General features: G+C 32.5%; 5 protein-coding genes across 7 annotated transcripts; 2 read left to right on the forward strand and 3 right to left on the reverse strand.

Annotated features, from left to right (window-relative positions):
- The first annotated feature begins 3859 nt into the window (after positions 1 to 3859).
- On the forward strand, positions 3860 to 6319 carry LOC123708189. Of its 2 annotated transcripts, XM_045658876.1 has the most exons (6): positions 3860 to 4381; positions 4470 to 4793; positions 4901 to 5074; positions 5355 to 5439; positions 5835 to 5915; positions 5997 to 6319. In XM_045658876.1, the coding sequence occupies exons 2-6, from the start codon at positions 4593 to 4595 to the stop codon at positions 6236 to 6238; spliced, it is 783 nt and encodes a 260-aa protein (XP_045514832.1). In that variant the 5' UTR covers positions 3860 to 4381; positions 4470 to 4592; the 3' UTR covers positions 6239 to 6319. The 2 variants fall into 2 exon arrangements, with proteins under 2 accessions (XP_045514832.1, XP_045514747.1); XM_045658791.1 differs by having other exon boundaries at positions 3860 to 4793.
- A 106-nt stretch (positions 6320 to 6425) lies between these two features.
- Positions 6426 to 7616, reverse strand: LOC123708395 (U3 small nucleolar ribonucleoprotein protein IMP3). Its single transcript, XM_045659112.1, has 4 exons — positions 7255 to 7616; positions 6962 to 7173; positions 6601 to 6776; positions 6426 to 6512 (listed from the first exon to the last, which is right to left on the reverse strand). Exons 1-4 carry the CDS (start codon positions 7389 to 7391, stop codon positions 6489 to 6491), a joined length of 549 nt encoding a protein of 182 aa, XP_045515068.1. The 5' UTR covers positions 7392 to 7616; the 3' UTR covers positions 6426 to 6488.
- Positions 7617 to 7838: 222 nt separating this feature from the next.
- LOC123708300 lies at positions 7839 to 9660 on the forward strand. The gene is made up of 2 exons (XM_045659001.1): positions 7839 to 8684; positions 8921 to 9660. Exons 1-2 carry the CDS (start codon positions 8154 to 8156, stop codon positions 9062 to 9064), a joined length of 675 nt encoding a protein of 224 aa, XP_045514957.1. The 5' UTR covers positions 7839 to 8153; the 3' UTR covers positions 9065 to 9660.
- LOC123708111 (RNA-binding protein 45) lies at positions 9653 to 11469 on the reverse strand. The gene is made up of 2 exons (XM_045658663.1): positions 11322 to 11469; positions 9653 to 11250 (listed from the first exon to the last, which is right to left on the reverse strand). Exon 2 carries the CDS (start codon positions 11201 to 11203, stop codon positions 9773 to 9775), a length of 1431 nt encoding a protein of 476 aa, XP_045514619.1. The 5' UTR covers positions 11204 to 11250; positions 11322 to 11469; the 3' UTR covers positions 9653 to 9772.
- Positions 11470 to 12532: 1063 nt separating this feature from the next.
- On the reverse strand, positions 12533 to 15283 carry LOC123713396 (cap-specific mRNA (nucleoside-2'-O-)-methyltransferase 2). Of its 2 annotated transcripts, XM_045667034.1 has the most exons (5): positions 14445 to 15283; positions 14169 to 14354; positions 13955 to 14075; positions 13754 to 13873; positions 12533 to 13627 (listed from the first exon to the last, which is right to left on the reverse strand). In XM_045667034.1, the coding sequence occupies exons 1-5, from the start codon at positions 14928 to 14930 to the stop codon at positions 12600 to 12602; spliced, it is 1941 nt and encodes a 646-aa protein (XP_045522990.1). In that variant the 5' UTR covers positions 14931 to 15283; the 3' UTR covers positions 12533 to 12599. The 2 variants fall into 2 exon arrangements, with proteins under 2 accessions (XP_045522990.1, XP_045522983.1); XM_045667027.1 differs by having other exon boundaries at positions 12533 to 13873; positions 14445 to 15282.
- Between the last annotated feature and the right edge of the window lie 2065 nt (positions 15284 to 17348).

Here is a 17348-nt window from a genome sequence, read left to right on the forward strand (position 1 = left end):
TCGCGATCTTTGGTTACCCTCCTCCAGTATAACAGTATAGTAAACTTCCCCATGGTTATTTTATTCTTGACGCAACCTCTCTTCTTGGACCTATTCTTGCATTTGCTTTTCGGTTTTGGCATCCACAGTTTTCGTGCCTTGGCTTCGATATTCCCTAAGACTCCTTAAAGATAGCCTTAATATTGGTCCGTCCTAAGCAAAGGCCATTTATTTTTTAATTTCATATTGGTTTCCTTATCGAATTAATATAAGTTATTAATAACGGCCTGTAGGCACATTGTCTTATACTATCCATCTGATTTCAAGACTCTATGGAAGAAATTCGCAAATCCGAATTATTTGAAATCTCGACCTCCCAGACCGGTTGTCCTATCCGACCCCATGTCCTGTAAATATACAACAACATATAGTATATACAAGGTGGGATTGTTTCATTGCAATATCTTATTACAGTTTATAATCACACCAAAGGCTATTTTTAATATTTTAGTAAATATCTCAACTTTCCGTCTTGGCCCAAAAAAATTACGGGGTAAGATACAAAAGTTCAATCTTACCCCGTTATACTAAAACTCAATTATTCTTAAACTTTACCTGGTAACACAAAAAAATATCATCATACCTAGTTGATAATTCAACGGGATTGTGTACTCGTATATCATTACCGAATATACAAAGTTAATTGAAAAAAATTAAAATTCGATTTTAAGTAACTTTGAAATGCCTTAGCATTTTTGATTAATTGGGGTTGAACGTATATCGTTAATTATTTCATAAGTGCAGTTGCAGTTTGTTTTTTCAGTCACCATGCCTCGTAACTACGTCTGGAAATCCTACGTGCAACATTCTATACTCATGACGATGTGACCGAAGCCATAGAAAAAGTTAAAATAAAGGAGTTGACATTATTTGGAGCTAATGGGGTTTTGGACTATCTAGAAAAGAAGTATTTTTTTTCGTGGCACACTATATTCAATTAAATAACGTATATATCCCAGTTAAGGACGGTGTTCCAGGACCAAAATGCATGTAGTAAAATTTACCAGAAGAGTAAAACGAACAAGATCGAAGACCTCTTTTACATATCAGATTGTGTAAGATATTAGCAATATAAAAAACAAATAATTATTTTTTTGTATACTTACTCCACCTACCATTTATCATCGTAGCCAAATCAGCTTTAAAATTGACTTAAAAAATACAATATTCAGGCACACGTTGATGATTAATTGAGTATTTTGGAACGGCTTTTCGTAATATTTTTACCTTTTTACTTTTTCGCTCGACGTTTTACCATTTGATCTACGTACTTGTATAGGTATTCCACGATTCAAATAATGTTCAATTATTTGATATGATATATATCGTAGTTGAGTTTAGATAAAGACTTCAACTTGAATGAATGTTGAGTTTCTAATTAGGTAGAAAATATAAGTAAGGTAAGAATTGTAGTTTCTTTTTATGTTTTAGAAATTCCAATTGAAGCTGCTCTAATTTGGTAGAAGTCAGTTGTGCAGTCTAGCGTTGTCGTTAAGCAGCAGGGGCCTAGAGCGATTGACCAGCTTTGTTGTTTAGTAGCTAGCTTTTACATCATGGTTTGCAGTTGCTAACAATTATATATTGTAGTGACCGTGGCCAGATTTAAGAAAGTTATAGTGAACGACCCCGGCACTAGTCCACCAAACGTTCACAAGTAACCTTTTCGCAGCCAATTTTCATTTAGGGCACGCTTTCGCTGGTTCGGCAGGTTCAGCCATTGAGATGAGAGCTTCTAATTATCGTACAGGATCCATGTTTCACTTTTATAATGATTCGATTGAAAATCCCTTAATTATTGTGGTGGATGAGTAATGTAAAGCATTCATTCGTTCATTGATTTGCTTCACTCAATTCCTTTTCAGCACTGGTACCACGGTAGAACTCGTACTAGTAAATAACGCGATATTTCATGTTTTCCTTTTTATAAATAGTGACGCAAAGAAAAAAATTATAACGGGAAAATGAAATGAATCATGGTTTTCGAAAAACATGCAGGAGTAAATAGCTCTTAATTTAAATTTGGAATTCCTCAGCAAAGAGGCGATCTTTCCCATAAATTAATATCATCATCACCATATTTGTTGTCAACGTGGCCAATACGACAAAATTCCAAAATCATATGTCAGGACCTAATATATATAAAAAAAACAATTAACTGTATCTTTGTTAATGTAAAATAAAGGTATGTTTACTAAACTCAAACAAGAAACCGACAAGATTAATGTGGATTACTAAATGACCCACATTAATCTTAACGATAATAAAACAAAATCAATCTTTTCCCGAGTTATGTTTTACAACTTTAGTTAAGTTACTAAGTTTAATCCATTGTTACCCAGCTTCAAACAAAGAGTTTTATTTAAACACCTCCATACGACAACCGCCACCGAACTAAACTCCCGTCACGTTTTCATCTTTACCTTGTTTTGTAGTCGCATCTTTATTTTTTATTTACTTCTTTTATCTGCCTTAACAATGTGTTATTTTTAGTATGTAAAGTATAGTTTTGATTATTTACTTATCTTAGCCATTAATTAGTACAGGTTAATGTCATGTCTTCAAAAACCGCAATCTTCCCCTTATTTTACATATTATCCCCATTAATTTTGATTTCATTATGAAAACCTTAATATGTCAAGTAAAAACATTTTTTAACTTATTTGGTTGTTGTCTAATTGAGGAAATAGGAAAGGTCTAGTGAAAGTAGATTTTAAAATACTGGAATAAAGGGATCTGAAAATATAATATGTTATATATAAAAAAATAAGAAGATGCATTAAAGATTCAAAAATTATTTAAAAAATTGATATAGCATTTATCAGGGTCGGGTTCAGCGTTACTAATTTAATTCTTTTCAAAAAGATTATCCAAACCACATATATCGATATCATTAATAAATTACGGAAATAGAGTACTTTTCACGTACTAAATGAGAAATTATATTATTTGAGAAACTATGACAGATCGCTCAAATTTGTTGTTGGACTTCTAATTCCGACTTTTAACAACGGACCCGACAAGCCAAGAAGTAGAGAATGATGGAGGGCTACAGACTGCGCGCCGTTAGAATCACCATCGAAAGTTCTGCAATGACAAAATAAGGGGATTCCAGTGAAATAAAACAGAAGAACATAGCCAACATTTTTACCTCGGAAGACATATAATTTTTTTCTTTCTCTACGCGCCATTGGAGGAGAAAACGCAAAGGTAATTGCAGGTAGTGCTATCATTGGTAGAAACATAACAATACGCTATCAGTTTTCAGCATTTCTTTAGTAAAATTTTAAATAAAATCCAGTTCCATTTTTAATAAAAGGCATGACATTGATAGCCAGTTTAATTTATGAGGAAACGGATGAAGAATTTAACCATCATATGTTAAAAGTATTGGATAAATTTTATGTGGAATATTTAAAATAGGGCCTATTTAATAAATATATTTATTTATAATAATTACTTAGAAACAATAAAACACACTGATTACTTTAGACTTTTATTTCACAATTCCTTCATTAAAATTTTGTATCGTCTATCATCATTTTATCGTAATTGTGATCATTCTTTCAAAAATTTTGGTATATAAATGGCAACATCTTTTTGTTCAAATAGATCTTGCACATTGAATCCACGGTCCGCCATTATTGCATCTTTTTCATCAATAACAGCTAAAAGGGAACTTCTTTTACTTATTTGTTGGTACTGGTAGATCCTGCATATCCATGTGAACAAAAGGATATCAGGCTACCATGTAAAGCACCCATCAAGAAATTTATGGTGTTATGGTGTTTGTAGCTACTAAATCTTGCTTGTTCCACTGTAGGGTTTTTTGGTTTTGATATAGGTATTTCTGTAACATCTATTATCACTCTGGTAGCTGGATGATATAGCTTAAATAAATCTGGCATATAATCATAACTAGTAACTGACTAGGCCAAATATCTATTTTTATATAAAACTGTGATTTCCATTATTATTACAACGGATTTCCGCCCAGCGAGGCATTTTTGGAGAAAGAATTAATGTTTTATCTTGTTTTGTAATAATGAAGTAGGGGATTTGACGTTTGTTTACATTTGTTATGAATCATGCGATGCCATCGCCACTAGCGGCAAAGTTTGGCAGTTTTCTCCTCCATTGCCAAGTGCCACAACATATTATTGCACTATGTAGAGTGATAGCCTGTGGCACTGCGTATCGGACCATAGCTATGCTATATACTTGGACTGTGATATGTCAATTGCCAAAAGCGTTCGCTTAAAGAATTTGAAACGTCTGTCAACTTTGTTGTTTTGTTTACTCCAAAGACCGAAACATTCTGAATAAATAATATTAAATAATGGAGGTGATGACTGATGACCAATTGACAATATAGTATTTTGTAATAAAATTCAAATATTTTGTCGTAATTAAACTTAATTTGTAACCAACAGAATTCTGAGTGAACCTTACATATACGAAAAAAACAATACAATTAATTAAGACAATGAGATTGTAGAAGACAAATATGATCATATAACGCAGAATTTTCAGCTTGTTTTTCATATATCAACAATATGACTCGGAACCCTCGCCATGTATCGTATGAGCAAATTAAAGCAGTAGTTGAATTTATGGGACGGCACGTAGATTTAGCAAGCGGTTCGCTACGCACACTCCAAGATCGACATTTGAATAGAAAACTCTGGAATGAGCTTTCGAATATCGTAAATAATATGCAAACTGGTACCAAGAAGACAGCAGATGGTTGGAGAAAGGTATTAGATTAATAAACAATTTCTTAAACTTACTTAAATACTTTGATTAACTTGGTGATCTCAATATTAACTTAATTTTATAAAATTGGAAATATATTCTGTTGCAGTACTGGAATGATTTCAAGAATAAGCTTAAAAGAAAGGTGATTTTAATAAATCGTAAATATTCAAGCTATAGACCTAATTTAAAGCCACTGAATAAGCTGGAGAGACAAATATTGGAAATTTTAGGACCTGACTTTGCCAAGGCAGGGTATCATTCAGAAAAACATAGGGCCATAGTAAGTACATATTTAAAATAAAATTAATGTTCTCATGAAATGCACTATATGCTTCACATTCCAAAAACATTAAAATCCCTTTCTTGTAGATAAGATAAGATTAAAATGAGATTTTAAGAATGAACTTCATATATAAATTAATGCCCTCATTCATACTATTCATTCTTATTACATGGATGAAGAGATCAAGCTGTGGTTTTATTAAATTGGTGTAATTAAACTAATTTTGTTTTCATGAGAAATGAGTTCAAATATAATAACATAACTAATATTGTTTTAGAATCACCGTCTACCAAAAGTTAAGTTGGAAGAACACAATTTTGAGATAGGTGGCAATGTTAATGAATCCAGTGACAAATTAAGTGGTATGCAGATAATATCTTATTTATTCATATTTATACAAATTTCAATGTCATATTTTTTCGAATAGCTAAGCAATATATAATTTATTCTTAAACCGTGGGAGGGTGTGATCTATTTAGTATTTGAAAAACACATCTCGTCATGACCCCTTTTCTTAAAAGGCAACACATCTGGTATCTTTGGTGACTGTTTGTCAGTATTTTTGATGAATTTCATTATTCATCATTTAGACTGTATTCAAGCTTGGCCTATGAGAATTACACAGCTATTAATTCTTGAAGTTAAATATTATATGTTGGAACTAAGTTATGTATTTATTAAGAGCTATAGCTGAAACAAATCACATGTAAATACATGTATAATTTTATAATGTTAATAACTAGTTTTCCTTATTTAGATAGTGAAAAAAATGAAAGTGAGGCAGGTGAGAGTGCTGATGAAGTATCTGAGCCTGACAACAATATGATGCAACTACAAAGTAGGTATATGAAGTATAAGGTTTAAATACCTTAAAGCAATTTAATTGCAACTGTAATTGTTATATTGATTTGTTTTGTAGATATATATCCAAAGTGGTTAATAGAAATAGAAAAAAAGAGGACAGACATTGATTTAAGAAGAGCAAAAGCTGAAGAAAAACAGGCTGACATTGCAGCTCAAAATGCAGAAACAGCTAGAAGCCAAGTGGAAGCCTTAAGAAAGCTTACTGATGCTGTATCTGCACAAGCAGAAGCCATTTTAAGAATTGCTTCTGTATTAGAAAGTAAAATTCACCCTATTGAGGATGCTCTTGCTTTGTGAAAATGTATTTTAGATAGATATAGCTTAAGTTCAGAGATGCATCTGCCACACATTTTTAACTAGCATGTGCATAATTTTTTACATACAATGTCTCAATGTTGTGTTTGACTGAAGTCTCAAATAGGTAGTTAAGAACTGTGATACTTTTTATGCTACTCTGTTGTGTAGACATAAGTTAAATTATAAATTGATTTAAGAAAAGATATTTTATTTATAAAGAAATTTTGTAAAATCAGTGGTCTTGTGTAAGCTATATCATTTCAAAATCATCTCGCTGAAACAAAAAACAAAGTTTTAAGTTCAAAAACAAAAGTTAAGTACATAAAATGAAAACTACAATATATTTTGAAAGTAAAACATACCATTTCATTATATTCCATCACATGTTTCTTAATAGCAGACCCATCTACCCATGTAACAAAGTCTTCTAATGATCGATTGACGAGAAATGCAGGATCCTTTACTACTTCTGGTCCAACCCTAACATGTCCTTGTTCTATGTATTTTGTGGCATCCTTAATAGACTGTGACATTTTACCTGTAAGATAAAAAGGTCATAAGGTATCTTATACAGATAATATTATTTTCCTGGCATGAGCAGCTAAGAACTATAAATGAGACATTTATTATAAATCCATTAAAACGAAAACACTATCTATTAAGAAAAAAGGCAAATTGTATTTTTTTTTATTATGACAACAATGAAACAGCATATATACTTACTTCTAACCATAACAACGGGTAATCTTCTTCTACAAAAAGAACTAGCGGATACATTTAGTGCAAGTGCTAAATCCCACCGAGTTGGTATTAGACCCATTTGATATAGTTTTTCTAATAATTGAGCACTGGACTCTGTTCGAAATTCCATATTGGCATCAACATCTTTTATTTTATTTGCGAGTTCCCTTATCTCTCTTGACAATTTATTGTACCTGAAAAAATTAAAAAAAGGAATATAAAGTCAATAGGGACATTTTATAGAGAAAACAAATGTTTTTTGAAGGCACACTTACTTAGTATAATCCTCCCTCTTCTGGATGTAATATTTTTTCATTACCTTGACTTCATTAAGATTGTTATCTATTTTCCATGATATAAAATCTACCTTTTTTAAAAGTTTTTGTTCATGGAATTTTAATTTACGCACCATCTTCTACGAAAAAGTCGATCTTGGTTATCCTAAACTTTTACTTTTAGACTTAATTGTAAATATGTCCCTTGACATTCGTTGGTACGTAAATGTTTCTTGACTATATGGTTACCATAAAAATTGGTACTAAGATAACTTTGAGTTTTTCATAACTTAAAGTACCATGTTATTTTGTTATATGAATTTTAAATAATACTAAGCTACAGCCTACAATCTACATGTACATATGTACTGTCAACTGTGTGTATTTTACATACTATAACCGCAAAATCTTGAGAACATCACAGATAACTTATTAGTAGCATACTAGAATTGTTTCCTAGTCTCTGAATTACACTATTCATTTTTAATTTATTTCATAACCGTGGTTATGTATGTATAGTTGTCCATCCCTAACATTCAGGCACCGGAAACAGTTATTTAAAAAAAGTCTACTGTCGAATGAATTGGTTTAATATAGGGTATAGTCTACTGTCTACACAAATTATCAAAAAAATTAATGACTAAAAACCATAGAGTAAGTTATATGTAGATTTAATAAAAACCACTAATATAATGAAGTCGCGAAAAATTTGAAGAGAATTATCACGAAGCATTTTCAGTTTAAGTAAAGGCTGATTGATTGTGAAGTGTATAAAAATAAGCGTTTTTATCTAGGAAGTTTGTGTTAATATTAATATATATATTAACTGATCATCGTAAAAGGCACTTAGTTCGCCATCAACATTTGTATACAAATCCAAGATCAAAAATATTAAAATAATGAATTCTAACGATAAGCCGAATGCTGAATCATTTGCGCAATATCTGCAGTCCATGGTTAAACTGGATTCTTTGGAAAAAATGACTGCTGATTTAGACAGGGAATTAGCGGATTCACAAAACATAATGAGAGAAATTAAAACACTTTTCGATAGCATTCCAAACGCTCAGCATCAGTATCAATTTAAAAGGTCGCAGCATGAAGAACTTGCAAGATTTGTTGAAGCTGGTACTCCTAAACTCCTTATGCCAGATATGGTAGTAACAAACATTGTGGACATTGATAATATTGTAGCTTCTATGAAAAAATATGCTGAAGAACTGAGAAAAAGTTTAAATGAAAAAGAATGCCAAACAAAATTCAAAACAGTAACCATAGAAAAATTGGACTTAACTCCGTATGCTGTTAGTCTTGATAAATTGAGCAAGAGTCTCGCTAATGTAAAAATTAACACTGATGTAAGTGGAAGAAGTGCAGAACTGGAAGGAAAACTATGTCAACTGTGTGAGGATGTCACATTGTTTACACAGGTAAAGCATAGGAAACATGTTTCATTTGAGAAATTGATTTTGTTGTTTAAATTTATATATTTTCTAGTGTCTTTTTTAATTTTATCAGTAATAAAAAATATATTCAAATTAATTGGTGTAATTGTGAAGCTGTTTAAAGTTCATATTTTGATTTATTTGTATTATACAACAGCTCAAATGAAGCCCATTATAATAAGATAAAAATATGTATAATTATTGTTGCTTATTAATTTCAGATGGTACAGGTTAATGGCAGATTAGGAGAAATCACTCAAAATTGTAGCAATCCATCCAACAATCCTGTGGCTCCATATGACAACATTATTAATAAATTACTCGCTGACATTAATGAAGTTACATACTTGCTAAAAAATAACTAGATATCATTGTCAGCTTGTTTATTTCTTATTTTTTTCTGGACTTATCAGATATGGCATCAACTGTAATATTATAGGACGATTTTATTGGAGTCCATCTGTTTTTGGTATTATCAATGTACATATTTTGTTGATAAGATGGTTTCATTAGCTTAATTGTGTGAAAACTGGTTTTTGTTAACTGAAATTATGAATGATTGTAGAAGAGTAGTGTGTTTAATAAATTATAAATGATTTCTATTTACTGCTCTATAAATTTTTACTACTGCCAAATGAATGCGATTCTACAAATAAATTAAATCCTACACTGTAAATATATTATTATATAACATCCTATTAAGCTTTCTCTAAAATGTCTTTCTTATACTCATGCACTTTTGTTTTTAACATATCACTTTATGTAATTGTATCATAAAATCTCAAATACTGTATCCAAGATAAAATGTACTATACTGAAACATACAAGGTATTCGGTAATTTTAATACAAGCTCTGGTAACTGTACTGTACTTTCTGAAGAGCTTAAGTCAAATGTTATTCTGCCTGCTAGTAATAGTCAAATTGTAATCTCATTGTAATAAAAGTATTAAAGTATTCTGATTTCGAATTTATTATATCTCAAGTCAGAGTTGACATTCAATAAGCTAGTCAGGTCAATCATTATTGATGAAAAAAAAAAAGTTTAGTTTCAATAAAGTTATTACATTCAATGTCAAGTTTTAATATGTTGTGACGATCCAAACTCCTCTTTAACGGTATTATCTTCACAATGTGGCTTCTCATCAGCTTCAATAACTTTTAGCTTCATTCCACATATTAGTGCTCCATTTAAAACATTCATGGCTTCCTGTGCCGAATCATGTGAAGCATATTTTACAAAGCCAAATGTCTTATTTGGAAAAGTAGAGACACCAATAAGGTCACCAAATCGACAAAATGCATCATGCAAGACTGGCACTGGGGGTGGTTCTGGTTTACAAATGATAAACAATCTTTTTGCAACTTTTAAAGTATTTGATTTAGGTTTAGGAGGAGGTAATGGTATATTACAATAATTTGGATTTTCTTTAGTCTCTATTTGACCACTAGCTGCAGCTTTAATTAAAGAGGAAGCTTTTTCAATAGCATTTGCCAAATTTATAAGGTCTACCCCTGAATCAACAGAACTTTTAAAATTATTTACTATGTCTGTAAGGTCAGTTGCAACTTGTGCCAAGGGATTTGCATCTGGTTTTGCAGAAATTATTTCTCCTGATGGAAATTCAAACTTGTTTAGTTTTTGTACAGCATAAGCAGCATATTTAGATTCTTCATAAGTTACATTAGCACTACACATACCATTGTAAGTATCTAAAGAGTATTGACATTTCTGCAATCCAGGTATAATGTTACACAGTTGATAAATAAATTTTTCAGGTATTATTGGGATACATTTTACACAGATGGTTCTGTACTCCTGACCACCTATACTAGTAAAGGCATTAAATTTGTTCATCTCAAAAATAGGCTGGTGGTTAAAAGTGTCTGAATTGTTTCTTGCTCTTTTCTGAGAGTGAGGTAAAAAACTTTCATCTTCAAGTACACTCCTGTCACGCTTTAAGTCTTTAGGTGCAGCAAAAATGGCTTTATAAATTTTGTCACATCTTTCAAATGCTATTGCTGCATCATAAAATTCACCATATTTAACATATGCAAACCCTTTACTGGTATTAGTCTTCTTATCCTTTAATATATAGACTGATTGTACTTGTCCAAATTTAGAAAACTTGTCAATAATGTCAGTTTCAGTATATTCTTTAGGTATTTTTATAAAAAGTCGTGTGAATTTGTCTCCATACTGATCAGAGAGTTGAGACTCATTTTTGTTTGCTGCAACCATAACTTTCATAGGTTTTCCATTGATGCTCTTTAGATGCAAGGCTTTAATTGCTAAAGCAGCAGAAGATGTTTTTTTATACTTAATGTACGCATACCCTTTATTCTCCCCAGTAGTACGGTCCCGTGGCACATGCAAGTCGTCTATAGCACCATACTCTTCAAATAGTTTTCTTAAATCTTCTTCTCTAGTTCGCCTACTGCATACAACAAAAAGTCGAGCGTAATTTGGTTGGTCTTCTTTCCGGTCATCGCTGTTGTGGGTCATGTCATTTATATTTTATTCAAGTCGTCGTGTCAATTTTCAGTGATTGTCTATAAGAATTTAAATACTTTATTACATAAAGTCAGCTCAATATTATAGTCATATGTATAAGTATCCATACGTTGTGAAAATAAAGCATCAGCCACGTTTTTGCAATGTTATTGAAAAAAATAATAAAACAAAGGAGAGCATACAATAAAATAGAAACAATTATTACTGATAGTGAAATGCCTAACCTATCTTAAAACACAAACTAGAAAACTAGCAAGACTTTGACAAAGTACGATCTCAACATTCAACAAAGACACAGACTAAACTACATATACCACAGAATCAGCACTTATTAAAGAAACCTGGGGTTTGAGACAAAAAGCACTTTTCGACAAGTTCGACCCAATAACGCTAAACGAATTTGATTTTGATTCCAGACCCCTGATTTTCGAGGTACAAATGACGGCGTTTACCAGTTTTTACATTATAATGTGCAGCACGAAAGCCTAGTGGTGATCGTTAATATACAGAAGACAAAATTGAGGTACCTCTCTTCTTTCTTGAGGGAGTAACCAGGGCGCGGGGTGGTCAAATGAATTATTCGAAATCGCAGATTGCTTCTCCACTCTCCAGTTATACTGTGTCCCGCTCACCATTACCAGTCTACAGTCGTGTTATTTATTGTATTGTGATTGCTGTTAATTTGTATTTATTGTCAATAAATTGATTCATGAACATGTTTGGAAAAATACTGTTTTAATTTAACTTTGTCTGTCAAAGTTGATTATTTTAATTCTTCCACATTTTCGTCAGCCTTGGGGTCGGCACGACTTGATACAAACAATAATTCCGTGTGCACCCTACTATTTGGTTGACCACTACTTATTATTTAAGTTACATTCACCTGAAACTTTAATAAGTGGACGCACCTACAAACAATGGGGATGCTGAATGTCGTATCCAAGGTCGGCAGTAAGAATATCTTTATTAGGGAATTTCCGGTTAAATACGTCATCGTACTGATTTGTAGCCCAAGACTGTAGAGGTGTCGCTACTTAACAAAAATTCTACGACGTAAAAATAGTCTGGTATAGACGAGAAAATACTTATTTAAGAAGTCTCCGCACGCATACTATAGGTTTAAGACGTCTCCGCACGCATACTATAGGTTTAAGACATTCAGAATTTACGCGTTGTCTTTCCGATGAGCAATTTATGTTTAGTGCCCGTATTTTTTTTTAAATTATATAATATAGGACATCTATCCTCATATATACATACATACTACATAATGTCACAGAGATAACACCAAGAGAATAAAACATACAATTAGTAATGGTTTTATTTGTAAAGTTTAAGCATTAAAAGGGGTAAAGGGTACGCACAGGTATAACATGTCAATCATAAATTAGAGTGATTGTTCAACTGTTTTAAGAATGTCTGTGCATGTATTTCTGTAGAATGTGTTATTATAAAACACAACATTATCATAAAAAATGCCAACATTTGTTATTTGCACAGGCAATGAATTTAATAAATCTTTGTTTTGTTCATTTTTTACCTGCTCACATTCAGCATCAATATGATTTAAAAGTTCTAATGAAACTTTGTTTAGGCTCTGCAGAATTATAACACCACAAGACATAAATCCAGTTTTTCTAAAGCAAATGTTTGATAAAATGTATAAGACACTAACATTAAAATGTGTTAAGGTGTTAAAGTTGTGCAGCAAAAGACTTCCACCTTCTGGCATGTTATTCAGAGTTTCAATTAGCAACTTAAAGCATTTTTTTTCATGGAGAAAATATTTTCCTTCATGGTTGTATGGTAAACATAACTTTGAAAATTCAAAACTTAATTCAGGTAAATCCTTTGCTTTATCATTATTTCTACAAACAATCTCCTTGAAATCATGATCAAAAAGTATTTGTTGATAGAGCTTGAATATTGGGGTCAATATAAATTTGGAACTGTAAATTCTTTCTAACGGTAGCCCATAAGTAAATTTGAGTTTTAGTTCAGTTTTGACTCCGACCATCCACCTAACAGATTCATTAATGGGCACTATTGAATTTGAAAATAGTTCTGCTTGCAAGGAACTACATAAACTTTGTACCTTTTCCTTTAAGGACATTTTTGTGAATAACTGTCGCTCAGTATATGAACCTCTACAGTATCTGGGATTATTATTAATTTTGTTTTCTTCATGAAGTATTCCATTTAAAATTTCCTGGTCTATATGTATAGGTTTCAAATCATACTTCCAAATAAATTCAGCAGCAACCAGTGCTCTAATTTTTTTAATATCTCGATGCAATGCAATATTGTTCTGCATAAGATAAGCTTGAAGATTGTTGTTAATAACATGACATTGAAGTGAGCAAAAATAGTAAGCACACTCTTCTATTTGCTTTATAAAACTGTCTGGAATCATATCTAAAGGAAACAACGCTAAATTACTGTAAAGTTCTGTCCCGTATGTTGATTTTAGCCTTGGCAAGAACTCATCTAGTAAAATATTATCCTTGTATCTTAGACAAATAGCATAGACCTCTGAATTACCTTGCCGTGATGTGATTGGTTTATAAATGTTGACGTCTTGGAATAAATGATTCAGAAGATATAACAAACTAACAGTAGAATGTTCAAATATTGTAAATAGCTTAAATATTAATGTACCACCTGTAATTAATAAAATATTAGATAAAAAACTAAGAAACCTTTTAATTAAAAGTTTTCATTATAACAACTGTTTCATAATACCTTTACTAAGGCTTTGTAAAGCTGTAACAATTTCACAATAATGGAGAGGTGAAGTTACTTCTTCCTGGGCATCAGGTTTCTGCATGCAGTCTATTGAACCATCTGCAGTGACCAGAAGAACCTATAAAGCCGAGTTGAAAAGACATTATAATAACACAGTTTCTAAAAATATTCTTTAATAAGAATACTTTACAAAGTTTCTCAAAAGGAATACCTTTCCAAGATTTTTTACTCTTTTGACAATTGCTTGAGAGTTCTCCCAGTTCATAATATTTCCTGTGCTATTAACTCCAAAATCCCAATTTTCAAGAGTGTGAAACATGAACCTGTCATCACTTATCATGTTTGATGTAGAATTTCCTTCATAATATGGATTAAGGGTGCTTGCCAGCCATTTCCACTAAAACATTTATTTTAATAACATTAAGATAGCTGTAAAAAAAAATTACTTCCCCAAACACAGACAATTTGTAATATTAAAATATATTACTTGTATGTTGTTTTTGTGTTGTTTGAGAAAATGGTTCAATGATGTAATAAAGGCACCAGGAGCTTCACACAAATGCAGAGAGACCATTTTCTTCTCCTCTGTAGCTTCTAGTGGAATTATGTTGTATGTACATGCACACTCATAGAACTTTGTCCAAGCTTGCGTCAAGAACTCAGGGTTTACCAAACATCTTACTTTCCAACTAACTTCGCCGGCCGGGTTGCGTCGACGTGTGTGACTACTCCACTCTTCGATACTAAAATCGTTCAACTGACTTTTATGAAAGTTTAAACGAGACTTTAAAGTTTCTAGACCCGCCACTTTCCAGGAAGGAGCAGAAAACCAAGATTCTTGGTCAGGTAATTTCCATTCGCAATTGAAACTAAATTGATACTTTTTGTTAAACAAATCATGTAGTTCCTCGTCAAAATCTTCGGAATCAGTAAATTTATGTCGATAAAAAGGTTTTCCAGCCTTATTAAACATTTTAGGTTTTATACAATGAAGCCTGGTAAAAATGTTGAGACTACCTCTACATTTGACTAGAAACACAATATACTATACGGATTTATGAGATCAGAAATAAGAAATAAGTTAAATAAAAAGCTTTTTCAAGAAATACATTTGAAATGACAAGAATTAAAATAAATATTTATATTTTAATGTTGTAGTATGAAAGTTTAAATTATGCTATAGAGTTTAACTACATTCTACAAAGAGAATACAGAATATGCTATATATCTGGTAGGATTTAGGAAAAGTGCTAGCTCAATTAACACGACACTAAAAAAAATATTTTTTAGCATATTATTCGATCGCGTTTGTTCCAGACTGCTTTCAGACAGTTTAAAACTATTTTGAGACAACAGATAAATTGATGCGGGTGAAATCGCAAGGCACAATGCCCTTATAAACTTAATAATACAGACTGTCTCAGCGCCGATTTAAAATATTTATAAAAAAAAACAAATTGTATTTTTAATATTAATATGGCAGTACATTATTAATGTATTAGTGCAGATTTTATGTACGGAATATTACACCGGCAAGACTTCTTCCAGCAGGGTGAATGCACTCTTCCAAGCGGACTAGGGAATTTGTAGAGACGCCGCAGGACGTCAAGTCGCATGGCTCTCACTACTGTCGTTGTTTTAATCTTCAACGGCTCAAAATTCGTAAGAGGGATATCATAATCTCTTGCTTTGAGATAACCCAATAAAAATATATAAGATAAAAAAGTCAGCTGGGGTTAGGTCGGGGTAATCTGGGTGATCACAATATATCTCACAGTATGTCCATGGAGCGAGGGTCTCCATGTGTGGGCTGTGGCCCTATCTTTCTGAAACCACCTGACATGTCAATATCCTCTTCTTGCAGCTGTTGTACATAAAGCTGATGAAGCATGTCAATATACCGCTCGCTCGTCACTGTAACCGTTTCACCTCGGTCATTCTCGAAGAAAAATGGCCCCTTGATTTTCTTCGCCGATATTTCACACCATACTGTAATGTGTAATGCTTGCTGATGTTTTTGTTTTGGATTGCTTGATGACCAGTTTGACGGCAATTTTGATAGTTCTTCACCTCGAAATGTACCTCACATTTCGAGGTGAAGGGAAAGTATGACTCATCACTGAAATAATCATGATCCCTCCCATTTTCCACTAAAAAAATCTGTAAGCTGTTCTGACAGTAAATTTTTCTGGTTAGATTTTTTGAACCATTTGGATCTTATAAGAATGAAATCTTAAGTCTAAGTCCAAAATTCGTTCAAGACTTGGTGGATTCTCAAAGAGGCAGTATGTTTTCTAACTGATCGTCATGGATGCACCATGACCGCTGCGGTGACGCGGTCCATGGTTTCAATCGATCCCACAGGTCTATATCGCTGGTGAACGGGCGTTCTGAACTTTTCTAACCACAACTTAATTAACTGAATGCTAGGGGCATCACTTAAACGGCGGATTTCAAAGCAATTACAAAACTTGCGTTGTGCTTCACTCAATGAAAACTCATTGTAAAAGTGCACCTCTACTGCGTACGCGCAGTGCGTGCCAGGCCAGTGCGATATAGCCATATAAAAATTCGGAGTCTTTATCTACCTAGAAATTTGTATTTAAAGGTTGAAATTGGTGCGGAGATACGCATTATTAACCCTATTCCCTAAAGGCCCTTAAGGCCAACAGCGAGACTCCATTAAAAAAATCTATTATAACTTGCTTGTGACAACAGGTGCGCCGCACACAGTCCGCAAGTTGGTGTTACCTACCTGTTAAGGGGCCATATTACCTATAAATTATGGGAAAAAGATAATGCGTAACGTATGAAACGCGCTCTCAGAAAATAACTTATATAGAGGTTGTGCGACCACCGAATGTCAGCCATATTACTTCGTAATCTGAAAATTAAATCATATCCCGACAAACTAAGCTATATCTCTAACTCTTCTATGAATCGAAATCCATACGTGAGAAATGCTTTTTAACGTTTTAAACTGTCAGGCGATCGCTTGTCGACCTCAGCTAAATCCTTATGTAGAGACTAGGTGCGATGCCATGCACGCAGCAATTTAGGGGGCTAGAGGTAGTAAAACTAAAAATAACAGATCAATTTTAAACTGTAGAAAGAGTAAAATTTGACAAATAGAAAATGTATAGAAAATTTTCATCTATATCGAACCGAACATACATCCTGGCAAAATTTGCAACAACTGGATAAAAATAACTTGTTTTTTGTCTATCGTTTCCGCGCGTATCCGATACTTACAAGTTGGTCAAATGTGGAGTCCCGTGATAAGGGGGTTCCATTCATTTTAAAACAAAATTTTTTGCAAGTCTAAAAAATACCACTTTTTTACTATTATCAATTGCTACAATTCCACAATTTTTATTTAATCATCCCATTT

This window comes from Pieris brassicae, chromosome 1, assembly GCF_905147105.1.
Source record: "Pieris brassicae chromosome 1, ilPieBrab1.1, whole genome shotgun sequence".
In the NCBI taxonomy this organism is placed as follows: domain Eukaryota; kingdom Metazoa; phylum Arthropoda; class Insecta; order Lepidoptera; family Pieridae; genus Pieris; species Pieris brassicae.

Coding starts and splice junctions, on each gene's coding strand:
- LOC123708189 (XM_045658791.1), top strand. CDS start 4,593: ATGACTCGGAACCCTCGCCATGTATCGTATGAGCAAATTAAAGCAGTA. Junction 4,794..4,900: donor CAGCAGATGGTTGGAGAAAG/GTATTAGATTAA, acceptor ATTCTGTTGCAG/TACTGGAATGATTTCAAGAA. Junction 5,440..5,834: donor ATCCAGTGACAAATTAAGTG/GTATGCAGATAA, acceptor TTCCTTATTTAG/ATAGTGAAAAAAATGAAAGT.
- LOC123708395 (XM_045659112.1), bottom strand. CDS start 7,391: ATGGTGCGTAAATTAAAATTCCATGAACAAAAACTTTTAAAAAAGGTA. Junction 6,777..6,961: donor ACCCGTTGTTATGGTTAGAA/GTAAGTATATAT, acceptor TTTATCTTACAG/GTAAAATGTCACAGTCTATT. Junction 6,513..6,600: donor TGATGGAATATAATGAAATG/GTATGTTTTACT, acceptor TTTTTGTTTCAG/CGAGATGATTTTGAAATGAT.
- LOC123708300 (XM_045659001.1), top strand. CDS start 8,154: ATGAATTCTAACGATAAGCCGAATGCTGAATCATTTGCGCAATATCTG. Junction 8,685..8,920: donor ATGTCACATTGTTTACACAG/GTAAAGCATAGG, acceptor TATTAATTTCAG/ATGGTACAGGTTAATGGCAG.
- LOC123708111 (XM_045658663.1), bottom strand. CDS start 11,203: ATGACCCACAACAGCGATGACCGGAAAGAAGACCAACCAAATTACGCT.
- LOC123713396 (XM_045667027.1), bottom strand. CDS start 14,930: ATGTTTAATAAGGCTGGAAAACCTTTTTATCGACATAAATTTACTGAT. Junction 14,076..14,168: donor GAGTAAAAAATCTTGGAAAG/GTATTCCTTTTG, acceptor TCGGCTTTATAG/GTTCTTCTGGTCACTGCAGA. Junction 13,874..13,954: donor TTTACAAAGCCTTAGTAAAG/GTATTATGAAAC, acceptor TATTAATTACAG/GTGGTACATTAATATTTAAG.